The sequence below is a fragment of the Pseudorca crassidens genome, chromosome 14 (genome assembly GCF_039906515.1).
Source record: "Pseudorca crassidens isolate mPseCra1 chromosome 14, mPseCra1.hap1, whole genome shotgun sequence".
Taxonomy (NCBI): domain Eukaryota; kingdom Metazoa; phylum Chordata; class Mammalia; order Artiodactyla; family Delphinidae; genus Pseudorca; species Pseudorca crassidens.
The window spans coordinates 65,506,228-65,526,522 of NC_090309.1; the positions used below are offsets into that span (position 1 = coordinate 65,506,228).

General features: G+C 37.4%; 1 protein-coding gene across 2 annotated transcripts; it reads left to right on the forward strand.

Moving 5' to 3' along the window:
• The first annotated feature begins 4,575 nt into the window (after positions 1-4,575).
• On the forward strand, positions 4,576-19,702 carry FAM98A (family with sequence similarity 98 member A). 2 transcript variants are annotated; one of them, XM_067703285.1, is made up of 8 exons: positions 4,576-4,737; positions 7,669-7,817; positions 9,981-10,115; positions 13,600-13,784; positions 14,815-14,895; positions 15,443-15,559; positions 17,636-17,803; positions 17,899-19,702. In XM_067703285.1, the coding sequence occupies exons 1-8, from the start codon at positions 4,685-4,687 to the stop codon at positions 18,562-18,564; spliced, it is 1,554 nt and encodes a 517-aa protein (XP_067559386.1). In that variant the 5' UTR covers positions 4,576-4,684; the 3' UTR covers positions 18,565-19,702. The 2 variants fall into 2 exon arrangements, with proteins under 2 accessions (XP_067559386.1, XP_067559387.1); XM_067703286.1 differs by lacking the exon at positions 4,576-4,737 and adding an exon at positions 7,976-8,083 and having other exon boundaries at positions 7,680-7,817.
• The last annotated feature ends 593 nt before the right edge of the window (positions 19,703-20,295 follow it).

Sequence of the window (20,295 nt, forward strand, 5' to 3'; positions counted from 1 at the left end):
TTGAAGCGAGCAGAGGTTGGTTCATGAGTTTTAAGGAAAAAAGCCATCTCCATGATGTTAAAGTGCAAGGTGAAGCAGCAAGTGATGATGTAGAAGCTGCAGCAAGTTATCCAGAGATCTAGGTAAGATAATTCATGAAGGTAGCTACCATAAACAACAGATTTTCAATGTAGAGGAAACAGCCTTCTACTGGAAGAAGATGCCAGAAGACTTTTATAGCTAGGGAGAAGTCAATGCCTGGCTTTAAGGCTTCAAAGGACAGGCTGACTCTCTGGTTAGTGATTAAGGTAGCTGGTGACTTAAAATGAAGCCAGTGCTCTTTTACCATTCTAAAAATCCTAGGGTCCTTAAGTATTTTACTAGATCTACTTTGTCTGTGCTCTATCAATGGAATTATAAAGCCTGGATGTCAGTACATTTCTTTACAACATGGTTTACTAAATATTTTAAGCCCACTGTTGAGACTTACCGCTCAGAAAAAAAAAAAAAAGATTCCTTTCCAAATATTACTGCTCATTGATAATGAACTTGGTCACCCAAGAACTCTGATGGAGATGTACAATAAGATGAATGTTGTTTTCATACCTGCAAACACAACATCCATTCTGCAGCCCATAGATCAAGGAGTAATTTCAATTTCAAGTCTTATTATTGAAGATATACATTTTTGTAAGGCTGTAGCTGCCTTAGGTAGTAAGTCCTCTGGTGGATCTGAGCAAAGTACAGTGAAAACATCCTGAAAAGGATTCACCCTTCTAGATGCCATGAAGAACATTTGTGGTTCATGGCAAGAGGTCAAAATATCAACATGAATAGGAGTTTGGAAGAAGTTGATTCCAACCCTCATGGATGACTTTCGAGGGGTTCGAGACTTCAGTGGAGGAAGTAATTGCAGATGTGGTGGAAACAGCAAGAGAACTAGAATTCGAAATGATGCCCAAAGATGTGACTGAATTGCTACAATCTCATGATAAAACTTTAACAGATGAGGAGTTGCTTCTTATGGATGAGTAAAGTGTTTTCTTGAGATGGAATCTACTCCTGGTAAAGACTGTGAAGATAGCTGAAATGACAACAAATGATTTAGAATATTACATAAACTTAGTTTATAAAGCAATGACAAGGTTTGAAACAATACACTTCAGGTTTGAAAGAAGTTCTGCCGTGGGTAAAATGCTATCAAACAGCATTACATTCTACAGAGAAATCATTTGTGAAAGGAAGATTCAATTGATGTGGCAAATTTTTTGTTGTCTTATTTTAAGAAATTGCCACAGGTCTCCAACCTTCAGCAACCACCACTCTGATTAGTCAGCAGCCATCAACATCAAGGCAAGACCCTCCACCAACAAAAAGATTATGACTTGCTGAATGCTCAGATGATGGTTAGCATTTTTTAGCAATAAAGTATTTTTAAATTAAGGTATAATGCTATTGCACACTTAATAGACTACAGTATAGTGTAAACATACTTTTTTTTTTTTTTTTTTTTTGCGTTATGTGGGCCTCTCACCGTCGTGGCCGCTCTCGTTGCGGAGCACAGGCTCCGGACGTGCTGGCTCAGCAGCCATGGCTTATGGGCCCAGCCGCTCCGCGGCATGTGGGATCTTCCTGGACCGGGGCACGAACCCGTGTCCCCTGCATCGGCAGGTGGACTCTCAACCACTGCGCCACCAGGGAAGCCCTAAACATACATTTTATATGCACTGGGAAACAAAAAGATTCATGTGACTCTCTTTATTGTAATATCCACTTCATTGCCATGGTCTGGAACCAAACCTGCAACCTCTCCGAGGCATGCCTATAAGAGTACTTGAGACCCTACAAGATTAATTCTACATGCTAATATTTAGGGAGGAAAAAGTACTGTTTTCACTATGCAAGCTGGAAAGGACTTTAGTAGCATACACAAACTTTAATTTCATAAGCAACATGAGCAAATCTAGAGTCTTTCTTACTTTCTCCTTGTTGGAGAGTCATTCTCAGGGCAAATTCATTAAAACTGGAAAGTGCTATATATATATTTTTTTTTTTTAATATTTATTTATTTATTTTATTATTTATTTTGGTTGCACTGGGTCTTAGTTGCAGGCTCCTTAGTTGTGGCATGCGAACTCTTAGTTGCTGCATGCATGTGGGATCTAGTTCCCTGACCAGGGATCGAACCCGGGCCCCCTGCATTGGGAGCATGGGGTCTTAACCACTGCGCCACCAGGGAAGTCCCTATATATTTTTTCAGACTTTTAATTGAGGAAAAAATTATTTATTTTAGGTGCCTGTTTAATCAACTTTGAGAAACCATTCTATGACAAATGACAAATCTTATATTCAAGTTTGTACCAACTTACTTGCCATTATAAAAATTACCCTTCTATGAATTTTAGAAGTAACTTTCTTAAGAATCTCAGCTGCATAAAAATTTAACTACTACATAATTCAAAACTTTGCCTATAATCCTCTTTAAGGTTATGACATAAAAAGATGTTCCTCTGAAAACTAAAGTCATTTTCATTTCAATTTTCTCGATTACATTTTTTTCACAAGTATAAAACATTTTCTCTTTACTCTTTACAAGAATATTTGGAAAGGCTGGACTGTAAACTAAGATTATTCATTATTTCTAGTTGAACACCTTCTAAACAGAAAACTCATCTCTCAAAGATAATCTGATGGACTTCAGACAACTCTAAGTGTTAGAGAACTCTTTCTTATATTGAACTGAGGCAAAAACCAGGGTTCCTAACTCCCCGATCAGAGTTTTTTTCATATAATTCAGCTTGAATAAGGTCTTTAGATATCCAGGTTACAATACAAAAAAAAAAATTTTTTCAAAACAAAATGCAAATGATTCCTAGTAGATCCTATAGAAATGATGGCAATATTTACTTTTAAAAGCATTGATTTCATTGCAGTAGTCCTTTATAGAATTATTTTAAATAATAAAAAAAACTTTGTGTTGGCTACACTCCATTTACTCTAACAATTTGCATTAGGTAGAGAAGAACAATATATTTAGGGGAGTCATCATTTGTTCACTCACAAATACTATGTTATAACTTACAATGAAATGTGAGTCAAGAATGAAAACTCCCCCCCCAAATTGATTTTGCACTAAGAATTACTTTTTGTTTAGCACCTTCAACAACCCTATGAGAATAATTATTCCATTTTTATTGTAAGGTAATTATACACAAGATACAAGCATACATAAGTTGAATAAGTTGTTTATTCAACTAGCTAGATATTCCTATCTTTTCATATCCTGCTTATAAATCCTTATTTGACTAGTCAGATAAGAAGAAATATGGATTTAGAGATACCTCAGTCTCAAGAGCCAGGTCCTTATTGCCCTTACCATTTTTACAGACCATTAAGCCACTGAGCCCTTAGTGTCCTCATCTGCAAAATGGGAGTAATACTTACACAGCCTTATGGTGCTTGCATAAAATAATGTCGATCAAGGAAGTAACACTATGTCAAGCACACACTAGGTACATAATAAATATTAATTCCTTCCCCCCACTCCAGATGGTGCAAAATAAGGAATTTTAAAAGGTACTATTAAGGATAGGGAGCATTTATCCATTAGACACGAAAATGAGAACTACAAAATTAAATCTACTGGTATCAATGTGAAAACTCTTTAAAAAATGCCTACATAGTGCAGCGTATACCAATTTATAGTTAAATATAATTTTCTAAATATGCCATCACTTTGAAAACAAATTTTCTCATTTTTTCAATAATTTCTAAGCACATACCCAGCCAGTAACTGCAAAGAAACCACAACCCATCGTGAACCAAGTGTCACACCCTGCCAAATATTGCCAAATCAACAACGGTACAACAAAAATTTATTTACTCTTTAAACTGCGTGAATCTAAATCTATTCTATTTGAGATTGATACGGAGTGAAAACCTCCTCTAACCTCCGTTCCCCCTTTAAAATAAGATGCTTAGTGTCTGGGAAGGGCTTAAGGTGCAAAGTAAAGAATGTAAAGGGAAGGAATGAAACAACTTCATGAGTACATTCGTGTCAAGGGAAAGTTGACTCCTCCCTAATCCTGAAATACAGCTACTACAGCCACAAGGAAATACAATGGCATGTTATCGGCCATTTTCCGCATTTGGCCCGTCTACCCCTGTGCTAAAGAATTAGACCGGAGCGCACGAATTTCCCCTTTCTCCATAACCCACAGCTAAAAGTAGAACATGCCAGCAGGCTGCAGACACCCACTAGGGTGACTGAGCTCCCGAGACTCACAGCCAGCACCCACCCAAGTCTTACGACCCTCCCCACCCACGACGATCCTACCCCGCCCGCCCCGCCCCAAGATTCGCACATGCGTACACCCAATTAGGAGAAGTTAGAGCATTCCCCGACTCGCCTAGTCGCCACGCCCAGCTGCCACGCAGCCAGTCCTCCTGCCCTTCTTGGGGCCGCTAGCTTCACTATTCAGTAATACGCATGGGCAAACGGTGTCTCCGGGCCACCCATTAGCCGGCCAGGGCGGGACGGCAGGCGGAACCAAGTTTCTTGCGCACGCTCCAGACATGCGCAGTGCAGCGGCTGAGGCGCCCGCTGTCGATTTGGAAGTTCCGGGAAGGCAGCGCATGCGCGAGTTTACGAGTTACCGGCGAAGAGGGGAGCCTGACGACTCGGAAATTTGAATACCACAGTAGCATGGAGTGTGACCTCATGGAGACTGACATCTTGGAGTCTTTGGAAGATCTCGGGTAAGACTGCCTGGGCACGGGTCTCCCAAACCTCACGCTACCGGCGCCCCGGGAACTCCTCCTCCGCCCCAGTCAGAGACACCTGCCTCTTCACGCCGCACCCCGTGGCTCCTGACTGTCGCCTCCCTGTAGCTCCGGGACCCCAATGCCACGTCCACTGCCTGCCCTGCCGGGTCGGGGCCCTCCAGCTGCGACACCCTAGGCCTCCCCTGTGCTTCCTGCAGCCGAGTTACCTGCGGCGTTTGTCAGTCATGCGTGTCATTGTCTGGGTTTTGGTTCTCGCCACCACGCTCCCCGAGCTCCTCTCCTTGCGCCTCATTCTCCTGCCCTACTCCCTCACTCTGGAGGTTGCCAAAGTTGATTATCTGTTTTTCTACTTGTTCTGCAAACTTCCTGCTCCTGTTTTGAGCCCCTACTCCTACCCCACCCCCCTACTCTCAAAAAAATCTGGTTTGCCCAGTCATGTATTCATGTGCCCAGGCTGCCCTCAGCCACAAGTCCGTGCGCTACATACGTTCCGCCCGCTAGCTCACTTGTGCACCTAACCTGTCACCACCTTCCTGGGAACCACTGGCAGTTTCCCTTGACTCTGACACTCCTTCATTGAGCCACCGTTAGCCCTTACCCTTAGGGGCATCTTCACCCACCAAGTCTCTGCATATTTGTTGTGCATTTTGTCTCTCCTCGTGACAGTTAACTCAACCATAATTTATCAGTATCTAGAAGCTGGAAATAGGGATTCTTATCTCACTGGGTCACCCAGATCAGTGTACGCTGTTAAAACTTGAGAACTTAGAATTTCTTGGGCTAAATGTGGTTCCAGAAAGAAACTGTATGATTATATATTTGCCTACAGGTACGGTATCAAAAAAAGAAAGAAAGAAAGAAAAGAAAAACAGATTTAGGTAACCATATTTATAAAGTAACAAGTCCCTTATCAAAACCTTCCCCGAGGTTCTTCCATGCCATGGAAACCTTTGGGGGAAACCTTTCTTCTTCAGGAAAGGATACCTTGGGTTCCCAAAATCTGCCCATTTAAGTAACTTGTCCTGGAACAGATTTTTATGAAAGGAAATGGTAGTGCTTATCATCTTTTTTTGTCAACATGAATTATCATTGTTCTTTTCTTTGGAACTTGCTCTGAATTGTCATGACGATTCTGGACTTTAGGCGGCTTATTTCTTTGATGAGAGCCTAAGTAAAAGTCACATTCAGCAAAATGGTGTCTTTTTGGTGGACCTCTCAGACTAAATTCCTAAATTTCATACATGAAACCATTCAGTAAACATTTCTGATGAACACTTTTTCTGTTGACAGTGTTGATCTGAGCACTTAAGGGTATAGAGTGAGGTAGAAGAGAAGTTCACACTGTGAAAATATGCTGTGAGGAGAACTGAGGAGGGCCAGGAAAAGGACAGGAAATGGGGAAGGAAAACTGAGAAAGGAAACAAGTCCTAAGCTTCCTAGAAGAAGTGACACTTAAGATTAATCTTGAAGGAGGAGTAGAGAGGATGGAGGTAAACTGTATTTAAATGTAGTCATTCTGCATGGATAGAGGTCCCTTAACAATTGGTGATGGATGCCATTTCTTCCCATTCTTTTATCCTCTGTTAACTATGTTTTTCTTCTTTTGGGTACTATAAAAGTCTTTGTTACTATAATAACTCTAGTTAAGTAAATCATGGAGATGGGTTGTAATGTAAACCATGGATAGTCTGAAAACTTGACTATACATTTTAACCCATAACTGCCTAGTTTGGTGGCATTCAGTCATTAAAATTTAGCCTTAATTGAATGACGTGTACTTTTCAAGGATTTACTGTGAAATATTAGAAATAAACGACCATTCATTTTTAACCTGGTACACAGTAGGAATTCAGTAATTACTTGTAGAATATATTAATAAAGTTTAAATGTGTAACACAAGGAGAAATTTCTAGGCCTAGTTTTTTTATTTCACTGTCTAATAATATGTGGTTTTGAATCTAGATGCCAGGCTATATATAATCTCATTTTTTGTGTGAGATTTCTTCTGTCCCATTAAATATATAAACATATAATTATATTTTAGAAGGATTGACTGTTATCATTTCTCTAACATCTCTATACCTCTAAATATCGAATATCTTAAGCATATAATGTATCATATTTAATAAGTGCTTTTATCAATATTACATTTAAAAGAAGATAAAATAACCTGAAGAATATGTATTTTAAAATTATCTTGAGAATGATAAAATCTTTAATTCTAGCTACTTTCTAGATTGAGGTTCATTGTTACTATTGTCTTTTATGAATGTTTGAACATTTAATAATTTTTTTAATTACATTTGAATCAGTTACAAAGAATTGGGATTCAGTTGCACCAGTTCACCCAAACATCAACTCACCAGCAATTATTAAATTAATCTTCACATTTCTCTGGTACTAGTAAGTCTTACTAATCTTAACTATCATTAAATATAGAAGGAGGAAATAAATGAATAATTGGAAAGCTTTTGCTTTTAAAGAAAATCATTAAAAACCAAATCTAATTAATTTCTGGAAAAATTTCTAGAAAATATAACCTAAGTTTTATTTCTGAAATAGTAAACTATAGTATAACTAGTTATCACTTATAATCTAGTTTTAATACTAATTCAATTAAAGTAAGAAGTAAACCTTTGTACATAAGAGCTCTCAGTAAATGTACAGAGGTTGACATAATTTAGTACATGTGATTCTATTCAATATTCACATATTTTGAGGGGATTAGCTTGTTTTTTCTAATGGTTTAGTTTATTTATATTTGCAAGTTTAGAGACTGGTCATTGTAATTTATCTTTGTTAAACCATTGCTTAATTATACAAATAAAAATGTAAATACATTGTATCTGTAATGTATTAGATGTGATTTTATATTCTTCTGAAGTATAATTTCTTACTCACCAGTTACAAGGGTCCATTGTTAGAAGATGGCGCTCTGTCTCAGGCAGTCTCTGCTGGAGCCAGTTCCCCTGAGTTTACCAAACTCTGTGCTTGGTTGGTGTCTGAATTAAGAGTGCTCTGTAAACTAGACGAAAATGTGCAAGCAACTAACAGTAAGTAAACATTCAGTTTTAGGTGCAAAATGTAAAAATAAAATTTGTATTGTCAAGTGAACATTATCAGTATTACAGCTGAAATTTCAAGTTCTTTGTAAATGTAAAAAAAATTTTATAAAGAAACCAAATGCTTTTTTCTCCTCCATTGTTTTTAGAGATAAGGTGATTCTGAAGTTGAAAAACTGGAATGTAGTCATACAACTGTTAAAAATTTGTGGAAGTTGAAAAGACCCTATTACTGAGACACAGAAAAATGGAGACAAGTATATATGAACTTTTCATTCTTTGTAAAAAGTTGTGAGATCTTAAATTGGTGGCTAGAACTAGAAATTGGGGCGTTTTTCTCTGAGGACTACCAAATTCCAGTACATATAGCATGTAAAGTAAATGCATTCTAATTCTGTTATACATAGGGAGAAAGAATACTTTATTAAGAAGCTTTCCGTGTCATAGGAATGTATCACTAGATGCATCAAAACTAGATCCAGCACCATCAGATTTATGGTGTTGAGAGCTGTTTTACATTTGCCAATTTTGTTAACTGCTTGAGCGCTAGTTTTGATGCTGAGAAAGAGGCAAAAGCTTGGAATCTGATACCCCACAACCTGGTTCCCTCCTATCATAGGTAAATCCATAACAGGAGATAAAGAAAAATGCCCACCTGCTAATCCACCCTTATGGAGAACTATACACATAATCCCATTTTTTTCCCCCACAGAATCCCATTTCGAAGAGCTCACTCTTGCATATTTAGTATATTTAATGTGTATACATCAGTGGCATCCAATTCTAATTATTAAGGAGAGTATAGTGTAACAGTAGTAGCAGCAGCTTATACTTACTGAGCACTAGCCATATTCTAAGCACTTTACTAGTGTTAACTCATTTAAACCTCAAGGCAACCCTACCATGCAGCCTTTATTACTCTTTTATACGTTAAACATGAAGCACAAAGAGGTTAAGTACATCGCCTGAGGTCACACAACCAGTAAGTGCTTCAGTCCCCAGCAGTCAAGTTTGGGAGCCAGTGTTCTTCACACTGCCTCTTGACCTAACATTTCAGAGATTGTAGGTGCCCTTGAAAACACCTATACGGTGTTAACTGTTTATAACCAGGAGCCCTGTTGTTCAAATGAAAACATCTTATAGAAGTCAATATAAAACAGGTAAAAAGTGTGGCTGTTTTAGTTGAAGTTGAGAGGGACTAGTTTGAACACAGCTCTCTCCTCCCCGGCTGCCTCTAACGGAGTTCTTTGGAACTGAAGTTCACGGAACACAGTTTGCAAAACATTGATAATACATTCTTCCCATTTTATAGGTGAGAAAATGGACTCAAATGAAGTGACTCTCAAAGTTTGTTAGTTAAATTTTACCCCTTTGTGATATTGGTTAGAGAACTATCAAAATAGTAAAGAAGAACGAGCATTGCTTTTCCTTGGTTCACCCAGTAAACGCTATACTTGACACGTTATGAGAAAACAGAAACACGAATCATGTTCGCCATCTTCAAATATAGTCTAACTGGGAATTTTAGGCACAACTGAAACAACTGGAGATTAGAACAGTAGTTAAATACTTCACTTTGTGGTTCACAGGGGAAGGAAATCAGTGAGTGTAGCAGGCCCTGGGGAAGGTTTCATCAAGGAGCAAGACCACTGGGCTTTGATGGATAGGTGAGGTTTGATAGAGCAGGAGAGAGTAGAGGGCATATCAATCACCAGGAGTCACTTAAGTGAAGGCACGCAAGTAGAAATGAGACTGACCATTCCTGGGACAGTGAGGAGACTGGCCTGGCACAAATAGAGGGAATGTTTGTGGAGGTTGTAGGTAACTACTATATACATGTAGTAGGAACTACTCCTAACAATATACTGGGAAGGGCAAGCAGAGAGGCTATGAAGAATCTTTAAAGGCAAACAGAAAAAATTAGATTGGATGAGGTAGAAATTAGGAAGCCATGAAAGGTTCTCAAACAAGGCAATAACCTAATGAAAACTGTTTAAGAAAGCAAATTGGCAGTGGTGTGAGAAAGGATGAATTAGAAGAGACAGGAACTTGTATTAGGAAAATACTATTAAAATTTTCAATTTATATATAATTACTATGCCAATGGGGAAAACAATAATTTTTATTAAATAAGATTATTTTAATTCTTAAAAGGCCCAAGTGAAGCTGAAGAATTCCAGCTTGAGGTGAGTGGGCTACTAGGGGAGATGAACTGTCCATATCTTTCACTGACATCTGGGGATGTGACCAAGCGCCTTCTCATTCAGAAGAACTGCCTCCTTTTGCTCAGTAAGTTCATGGCTACTAGAATGTAGTCATTATTTTTTATTTATGTTTTCCATGGCTAATAAATGGGTGTAAAGAAAACTTTGTTAAATTTCTAACTAAGAAGCTAATGATGGGTCCATGCGCTGGTAGCAGTGTTGTTTTGTAATTGCTACTCTTTTATGGTTTAAATTTGGTGTGGTGCTCAGCCTGCTGTGCTTCACCTAACATGACCAAAGGTAGTGCTGGAGGGTTATACAAGTGTGTGATCACCACACCTCAGTGTTCTAGACTAGAAACACATTTTAAAATAAACTAGGAAGATACTGTGGGAATAATGAAGATTTTTTTAATTAATTTATTTGAGGACAGTAACCATTCTAGGTGCAGTAAATGGTAAATGTAATTAAAGCATTTTGTTGATATTTCTTTGTGGCTGGGTAATTGTTTGGGGATTTTGGTTTTGTTTGTAAAGATGTCAAATTACAATGTAAGCATTTCTGGAATACTATTTGGATTGTTCCTGTACTACTGATCATTCTGGGAAGTAAATTTTTATGAAAAATTCTCTCCTTCCATGTTTTTTAAATATACTAACTACTATTTCTCTCTTCACCCTGAGAAACAATAAGTAGACTCACAAATTTTATTGCCTTATATAAACTCTCCAATAAACACCACCAGTAGTCTTAAACTCAGAATTTTTGTCGCATTCTGAGATGCGCTTAGAGTAAACTTTGGTTAACTGATACAACTGAACTTTGGCTTCTGAAAAATGATGCAACTCCAATTTTGAAGGTTCAGTCAAAAAAAAAAAAGTGTGTTCACAGCCATTATACTTAGGAACTAAGGTATTCCAAAATCACTTTCTTATTTTCCCCTTCGTCAAATGATTGTTACTGGGTGGGTATGGGGGCAGGGGATAGACACAAAACGTTAGTTAGTGCTTTAGATATTGATATTGCTGCATATAGTTCTTATGCATGCATTCATTATCCTTCAAATTGTATAATTTCAATAACTGGCCCAGCCACAGTATACTCACTGAATCTTCCTTTGTAGCACTGCTTTTCCTTTCCAATACCTGATATTTGGCACTTAGAATATGTTATCTTACATAGGAAGACAACAGCTGTGTGGAAAGCTCAGTAATGACCCTGAATACCTAATTCTTCCAAAGAGCTCAGAGTTTGGTCTTTTTGGTACTGATACTTATAAAAACCACTTGGAATATAAATATTTATAAAAATGCCTTTAACTCTTTCCTGTTTCTTAAGCGAGTGTCCTCAACATTATTATTTTGGACTCAGGGTCATAATTGTATTTTAATGTGCTATCACCCCTCAAAAGCTTTTCAAGAATATACAACTATTTGCTCCTCAACTACATGACTAAATCAACAAAAGGTTACTCTGCTCTTCGAATTCTTTGTACATACATACACACTGCTCCCTTCCTCCTCTTTATCTTTGCTTCTGCTCTTTCCCCTTTTGAAAATATTCCCTAGTTTGTATTCTCTCTCATGCTAGTATGCATTTATGTACATATACTCATTCTCTTTTCGCGCTGTATAAATATTTCTCATCTTTCCAAACATCAGTTGTCACATCTCGATGGTATAATTTTACTTGCTTCTTCCAGCACTCTTACCTTACTGATTTGGATCTTTTAATACATTGCATTCTGAGGGGGAAAATAAACTAACCTCATTAGAATTGTTAGTAAAATAGAATAGTCTATTCTCTAATAGTCCGTAGTGTCTGAAAAACTCTCATGTATCAGGTTAAGAACTGTTGTGGCTGTTCATTGGCCTTTGCGGTTGTTAGGATATTTCCCTTAGGTATGATTAGTCAGATGTCTTTGATGCATATATTCTTTATTCCTAACTAGATTGTCTGTAGAGATCTTTTTTGTTTGTTATGTATAATACTTATAGTGCCTTTCCTGGTACTTTGAACACATCAGTTACAGTTAATGTTTTTCAATGGTAATTGTGTTGGTAAACTAATTTTGTGAATGCCTGAGCTATGTTGTTCCAAATTTAGAGACCAGTTTATTAAATCATATAATATATGATTTTCTAGAGCAAGGGTTGGCAAACTTTTTCTTAAATGGCCAGATAGTAAATATTTTCAGCTTCGTGGGCCATAAGGTTTCTGTCACAGCTACTTAACCCTGCTGTTGTAGCATGTAAGCGGCCATAGATGATATGTAAATGAATCAGTGTGGCAGTGTTCCAATAAAACCTTATTTCCAAAAACATGATTATTTTCATGACACTGGGGTTTTACTGTTTCGATCTTTTAACTCATACAGTTTGCTATATGGAACATGTTAAGATTTTATCAAACCCATTTAGAAGACCTTTCCAGAAATGTAGCTGTGTTTATTCTAGAATAGGATTTGGCAGCTTTTCAGAAATGATCTGCCAAAATTATGACCCCTGTACTTCTCACATTACACCTTGGGTGTAGGAAATGAGATATTCAAGCTGATCATTCTTTTATACTTATAATAGGGCTTAAGAGCCCAGAAAATGTCTTTTTCCAAAACTATCTTCCTAACATTGTCAGAAGGTTCTCACTTTGTCACATAACCTGAAATCCTGAGATCCACATGATTATTAAACATCTTTTATAACAAGTTAAATGTCCTTGGGAAGGTTAAAGTAATAAGATTGAATATTTATACCTTCAACTGAATTACCTGAAGCAGATTGCAGCCCTCAGAATACCTGCCTGAAATCAACACACAAGGTGATGATATTGATACAAAAGGACTCTGTCCAGAAATGATGAGAAAGTTTTGGGTTTGTTTTTTTTTTTCCCCAAGGGCGGGGGTGAGAATGAGGAACATAGGAGGAAAGGGAATATTGAGAAGAATATAGATGGAAGAGGGTTTTCTGTGAACAGCTGGAGGGTGACCTTAGACTACTGGAGACCATGAAAAAGGAATGTTTGGAAATTTAGTCCTTTCCCCCTTCTCTTGTAAGTGAAGCTTTGACTACTAAAAAATGTTCTTTCACTCTGGTCTTAAACAGACTACCTGAGTTTTGGAAGGTAAGAGGGCAGGATAGTTGCATCACTGGTGTGTATCAGTTGTGAGAAGTAAAAAAATAATAATAACTTTTTAACTGTTGCTAAAAATTGGCCACCTGCCACCTTTTGCAAATTTGTTAACAGATGCCAGCCCCTGTTCTGGAGGTTCCTTAATAGTGAAATGCAAGAATCCACATTTTAAGATGTGATCTACCTTGATCCTTTGATTTCAAAGAAGAATTGCTTGCTTTTAAATCAGGCTTTAAACATATATTGGTTAAATACTGAATTACAGAACCAGTTTATATGTTACGTCATTTGCAGGTAAAAATGGTTTTCCTTTCTTGTTTTTATCCATTCTTGCAGCTTTAAAAGTTACATATCATTAGGTCTATAGAGTTGTGACTCCAGACTTATGACTATTAATTGTAGCTGTATCTCATTTTGAAATCTTATTTTGTTTACTTCAGCATACCTCATCTCAGAACTAGAAGCTGCCAGAATGCTCTGTGTGAATACTCTTCCAAAAAAAGCTCAAGAAGGAGGCGGTAGTGAGGTCTTTCAAGAGTTGAAAGGCATATGTATTGCTCTAGGAATGTCCAAACCTCCAGCCAATATAACTATGTTCCAATTCTTCAGCGGGATTGAAAAAAAAGTAAGACCTTTAGTACCAGATTGTAGTGTATTAAAGGCATAGTCCTACAGTTGTTTGAAATGAAGCAAGTTAATTTCTCTTAATGGGAACCTAATGTGCATATTATTAAGTAATTGTTACTAAATAAGTTTTTGGTTTTAAGTCCTAGATACCTTCAAGAGAAATTGGTATTTTACTGTTTTCTTTTTTTAACATATTAGCATGTTTCTTTTTCAAAAAGGAAACTTTGCACTTTGATTTATAAACTGAAATAAGCTAGAAATAATGTAAAAAGTATTAGGACTTGCATCCATTTAAAAGTTATTTTATCATTGAACTTTGATGCAATTAATTTTAAGGTCCTTATCATTAAATGTTACCACCATTCTCCCCATTGACTGGACAGAAAAGGATGTAAATATTTTGGGATTTTAATCCAGTCACTTCGAGCCTTACATGTTTCAACTGGCAAACTAGATATGTTGACTGCTAATATAATCTAGTATGTGAAAATAAGTCAGAATTATTTTATACCACATGTTATCAACAGTTAAGAGTTTTTATATAATTGATTAGGAACAAGCAATTTTAATTAAAAATTAGTGAACAGAAGAGAATGATATTTGTTATAGCGGAGTTATTCTCTATATGCATATCTGCTGGACTCTAAGAATTGGTACATTTGCATTGTGGGGTAGATAGATGCCATGATGCACAAATTTGGCTGAACTCTACAGGGGAGCAGCAGTGTATCCATAGGCCATATTTTTCTGTGTGTTCATTCATTCATTCAGCAAATACACATTGAATGCCCACTGTTGTCAGGCACTGTTCTAGGTGCAGTGAAGGACTCATGCTTCCATAGACACGTGAGGAGTGGGTCAAGTGAGTGTCTTTATCGTGTGGGTCTTGTACATTTCAAAACATCCTCCACCTTTGCCTCTGTCAGGAATCTTCTTTTGATGGCAAGATATGATGGGAATTGGGAAGATGAGGAGGATGTGTTTTACTTTTAGATTTGTTTATTCATTCATTTATGTTTTTGTGTCAGTTAAAGGAAACATTAGCAAAAGTTCCACCTAATCATGTGGGAAAGCCTTTATTGAAGAAGCCAATGGGACCAGCCCACTGGGTGAGTAGTAATCATCTGAGTAAACTTTGTAAGGAGCCATCTACCTATCTCAGGATATTTATGTTTGTGTTTTTGAAGTTGTATTTTCTAATATGTAGTTTCCTAGGTGGACATCCTTAGAATCATTTTTGTTAATCTTAAGATTTATCCAAAATAATTTTATTTATGTAAGATTAGAAGCGCTTCTTTCATAATTTGTAAATATTTCACACAGCTGATTAAATTGAAGTTCAGTATGATGCATGTTTCTAATTGCCAAATGGGTTGCCTTCAAGCCAAAAACTTCACTGGGCTGAGCTTCACACAGTGAATTATAGGAAAACTAAATGAGAATTTTGTACTTTACATATTCTTTATTATGTTTTGAGACAGGCTATCATTTCATTAGCTTATTATAACTTCTTATTCTATTTATTAAATAACCTAATTCATTTTGTGCTGAGTGCTGGGGATTCAGTTGTCAATAAAACAGATACAGTTTCTGCCCGTTTGGAATAGGGGGTCAAGCAGATTTAAATTCTAACTGGTCTTTTTAATTTTGTTCCAGGAAAAGATAGAAGCAATTAACCAAGCCGTAGCCAATGAATATGAAGTTCGGAGAAAGCTGCTAATAAAACGTTTGGATGTCACTGTCCAGTCTTTTGGCTGGTCTGACAGAGCTAAGGTACACATATCACTTAAAAGAGCAAAGTATTTATAGACATGATCCTTAAACATTCCTAGCCCAGTTTAGATACAGTGGAGACTATAAGAGAAATACATAGGAGACACACATAGGAGTTTTTCTTTAGTGAGTTACTGAGTAGCAATTCTTTCAGCCATTCAGCAATAATAAAAACATTTATTTTTCAATTTTTTAATATTTTCCAACAAAGCTATATGTTATAAACCCTACTGGGAGTTCCCATTTGTGAGAGAAAAGGAGAGTATCTGAAAATTACTAAAAATAATAAATTCTACAATTATTTGTTTACTGTACTTTAAGCTAGCAATTAACTTGCTAATTAAATAAATTAATTAAATTAGAAATACTGTTTTGGAGGACCAAATATTATGATCCATTTATAGGGAATTGGAGAATCTGGTAAGACTTTGTTTTATTTCAGCTTCAGTAAGATAATCCGTTGTCTTGGTCATTCAACAGATATTTATTAAATATCTACTATTTTATCAGTGTTAATTAATAGGCGCAGTTGATTAATTTGACCTTCTTAGAACCCTGAAATGGAACTAATTATTGAATTTATGTGGAGGTTCGTCCAAATATGTTAGTATTTGATGTTCCCTTAATAGTGCATTCATTTTTAAAAGTAGATTTTTCTCTGAATTTTAATTGACTGAGAAAATGTTTTTCTTTAGTTTAGTTCTCCAATTATCTTCCTAATACATTAGTTTCACCTAAAATCTTTAAAGCATAGCATAATCCTATTTAGCTGCTAAATTGATGGGCTAGATATTTATTGAGTTAACAGTATCTTAGTGTTGGAAAGGGGTTTTAGAGATCAGTCTTAACTCCCCTTATTTTGCAACTAAAAACATGGAGAGCCAGGTACATGGAAGGTTTTGCCTAAGATCTCACAGTGAGTCAGTAGTAACATGAGGAATAAACTGTTCTCTTCTGGGACTGTTGAGGAAATACCAATACTTTCTTAAAGTTGTCTTTGATAAAAACAATCGTTTTACTCTCAGCATAATACATATACTTCAAAAGCAAAAACCTGCAACTCTCAGCTAGAAAAGCATGTAATGATTGATGGGTGTGCATTGACCCAAGGCATTAACACTACAGTTCTGGGGTTTTATTTGTTTGTTTTTTAATAAATTTATTTATTTGTTTGTTTTTGGCTGTGTTGGGTCTTTTTGCTGCGCGCGGGCTTTTCTCTAGTTGCGGCAAAGCGGGGGCTACTCTGCGTTTCAGTGCAGGGGCTTCTCATTGCGGTGGCTTCTCGTTGCAGAGCGTGGTCTGTAGGCACGCGGGCTCAGGAGTTGTGGCTCGCGGGCTCTAGAGCGCAGGCTCAGTAGTTGTGGCGCACAGGCTTAGTTGCTCCGTGGCATGTGGGATCTTCCCAGACCAGGGCTCGAGCCCGTGTACCCTGCATTAGCAGGCAGATTCTTAACCACTGTGCCACCAGGAAAGCCCTAACTTGCTCTTTATATCCTTTGTTCATTCATCTTTTGTGGTCTTATGTTACACATGCATTAAATGTACTTCTACTAAATGGTTAAAGTAGACTCTTCTTCTTAATTATTATTTATAATAGAGGAAAGTATTACATGGGGGGATCACTTTTGCAAGAAATATGTATGATGTTAACATAATTAGTTCAAATTAGTCACGGGTAACTTTTTTTATCTCATAGTAAGCAGATGAGAAAATTAAAGCAAAATTGTTGAAATGGGTTTCCATTCTTATATTTAAATAGATAAAATGAAGGTGTTTGATCTGAGACCAATGGCATGGGGAACCTTTTTGTCCCACAGTCCTTTTAAAAGGGAAGCCCTTTACCCCCATATCCCCCTCCGCCCATCATTCCTTGGGGATACGGGGGTAAAAGGGCTTTATCTAAGCTGTACTCTTAAGTTAGTTCTTCACTAGATAGGAGCAATGGTGAGTATGTAACTTCTGTCATCTGGAGCCTAGTAAATATTATCATCAGACATTTTGGAAATCTTATTTAATATCAATGTTTCTATGTCATCTTGAAAATTGACATTTGTCTTTGAACACTTTCTTTCACAGAGTCAGACAGAAAAATTAGCGAAGGTTTACCAGCCAAAACGCTCAGTCTTATCTCCTAAAAGTACTATTTCTGTTGCCCACCTTTTGGCCGCAAGACAAGACTTGTCAAAGATTTTAAGGACAAGCAGTGGCTCTATAAGAGAAAAGACTGCCTGTGCCATCAATAAGGTGATGAGAGTACCTTTAACTTTCTTTCAGATACATTTATTTCTGTTTATAAAATAAAGTAATTCAAAATTTTAAATGTCTTTCTTATCCCATAGGTGTTGATGGGCAGGGTTCCTGACAGAGGAGGTAGGCCCAATGAAATTGAACCTCCACCCCCGGAGATGCCACCATGGCAGAAGAGGCAGGATGGCACCCAGCAGCCAGCAGGAGGCCGCGGAGCAGGGAGAGGTGGTTATGAACATGCCTCATACGGAGGGCGAGGAGGTCATGAACAAGGAGGGGGGAGGGGCGGACGTGGTGGCTACGACCACGGTGGCCGAGGGGGAGGAAGAGGAAATAAGCATCAAGGAGGCTGGACAGACGGAGGGAGTGGAGGGGGCGGTGGCTACCAAGATGGTAGTTACCGAGATTCCGGTTTCCAGCCGGGTGGCTATCACGGTGGCCACAGTGGTGGCTACCAGGGTGGTGGTTATGGTGGCTTCCAAACATCTACATATACAGGAAGTGGATACCAGGGTGGTGGATATCAGCAGGACAGTAGATACCAAGAGGGAGGGCATCATGGTGATCGAGGCAGTGGTCGCGGAGGGAGAGGTGGTCGCGGAGGCCGAGGTGGTGGACGCGCAGGCCAGGGAGGAGGTTGGGGAGGAAGAGGGAGCCAGAATTATCACCAGGGAGGACAGTTTGAACAGCACTTCCAGCATGGAGGTTATCAGTATAATCATTCTGGATTTGGACAGGGCAGACATTATACTAGTTGAGGCTACAGAACCTTACATTTTGCTAGAGCTCAAGTAATAGAAACTTAGTTTCAGAATCCTGAATCCAGCATTGTTTTTGAGTTAATGTGAGACCACAGGTGACAGGCAGATTCCTGCTTGGCATAAGCATTTGTAGGTCTTCATACAATACTGTTCGTTTTGGGTTTTGTTTTTTTTTTAATGGACTTACATAATGCTGTTTATTTGAGAAACACATACAGTATCTCTCCTTTGTATGAAGAATTTCTTAAAAGGTAATTAAAATTGCCTTTAATTGACCAGTAGACTAATTCCACAGTCAGAACATGCATATTTTTCTGAACAAAATTACTTGAGTAAGTAGTTTTCATGTTTTCAATATGCAGTTTTGAAAAATGAGGATTCTCCTAGATTTTTTTAGATTTACAGCTAGGAAACCTTCCTCATATTAACAATCCATTTATATGTATTTTCCTTAAAGTATTCTAATGCCTATTTTCCAAGCACAGTTCTGCCCTGATTGGCTTTTTATTCTGAGAGGTTATGCAACATTTGCTTCATGATAGAACTTCAAGGTCAGTTCCTATTAAATGAGCTCTTCTGCAGATAGCACATTCAGTAGCCTTATCCTTTCGATGGAATACTGTACCATATGCTCAACTCTGAAAATCTTGAACACGGCCAAAATCCGTAAAGATTATAAAAGCAAACTAAGTTGTGAACCTATAGTACACGTAGGCATTTAGTTAAGTATAGCAATTCAAACTGACCTGCATCCATTCAAAACAAGTTCCTTCAACCTTATTTTTACTTGAAATCTGCTAGAAGAAACAGCAAACTGAAATTTGTTTTATGCACGAGTTAATACCACTGGCTCAGCAAATACAAGTTAGTTTGCTTTGGGCAGGAGACTTTTTTTGTAATGGAAAAAATGCACTACCAAGTAAGAGGACAGATTTTTGCTTAGAGCAGGAGGCCCTTTATTATTGCTGCAGAAAACAAAAGCCTGGCTGCGTTGATGTTTGACACTCACCTTTACTGAAATCTACATGACGCTTCTTGCTGGGTTTTTGTACACGTAAATATTGTCAAGCTGTGAAAGAAAATGGCTGGAGGTGTGCTTTGTGTGAAAGGTGAGCAATAAAGTATTTGTATGTTCTCTCTTTGGTTTGAGTTTTATTTTAGCCACTTTTTTAAACTGAATTATTCAGGATGCTTGCTTCAAGCTTCTGAACTAAGGCCTTTGTTCCCCAAAGATTCTCAAGTGTATCCTTGAAACATAATTTGTAGTGAAAGATAACCCTTACTCTAGAACCTTAAGTAAGTTGAAAAATAGCTATTTCCAAATTTACCTTTTATTATAACTTTATAGCTGGAAAACGTCACTACTTATCCCTGGCCCCTAGGTGTAGCTGTTGCTGCACAGTTGTGTTAGGCAAAGATCCATTAATGGCCCTGATCTTTTAGGGGGCTTTTTTATTTATTTGTTTCTCCATTCTTCCTAAGAATGAGTGACATTTTGAATGAAGTGAATTGAAAATATAAATATATGTTTGTAAAAAGAAATAGTATTTCCTTTTCCTACTAAATTGGGCTTTTTAGAGTAAAGAATCAGCTCATGGCTTACCATTAAAAATAATTCTGTTTGCTGTTGAGATAAACACATTCTTTTGATTGCTGAAAAAAAGCCTTGATCATTTTGTTACTTTTACCTGTTTATTAGATTTTTTGATTGGCATTTACCATTCTAAA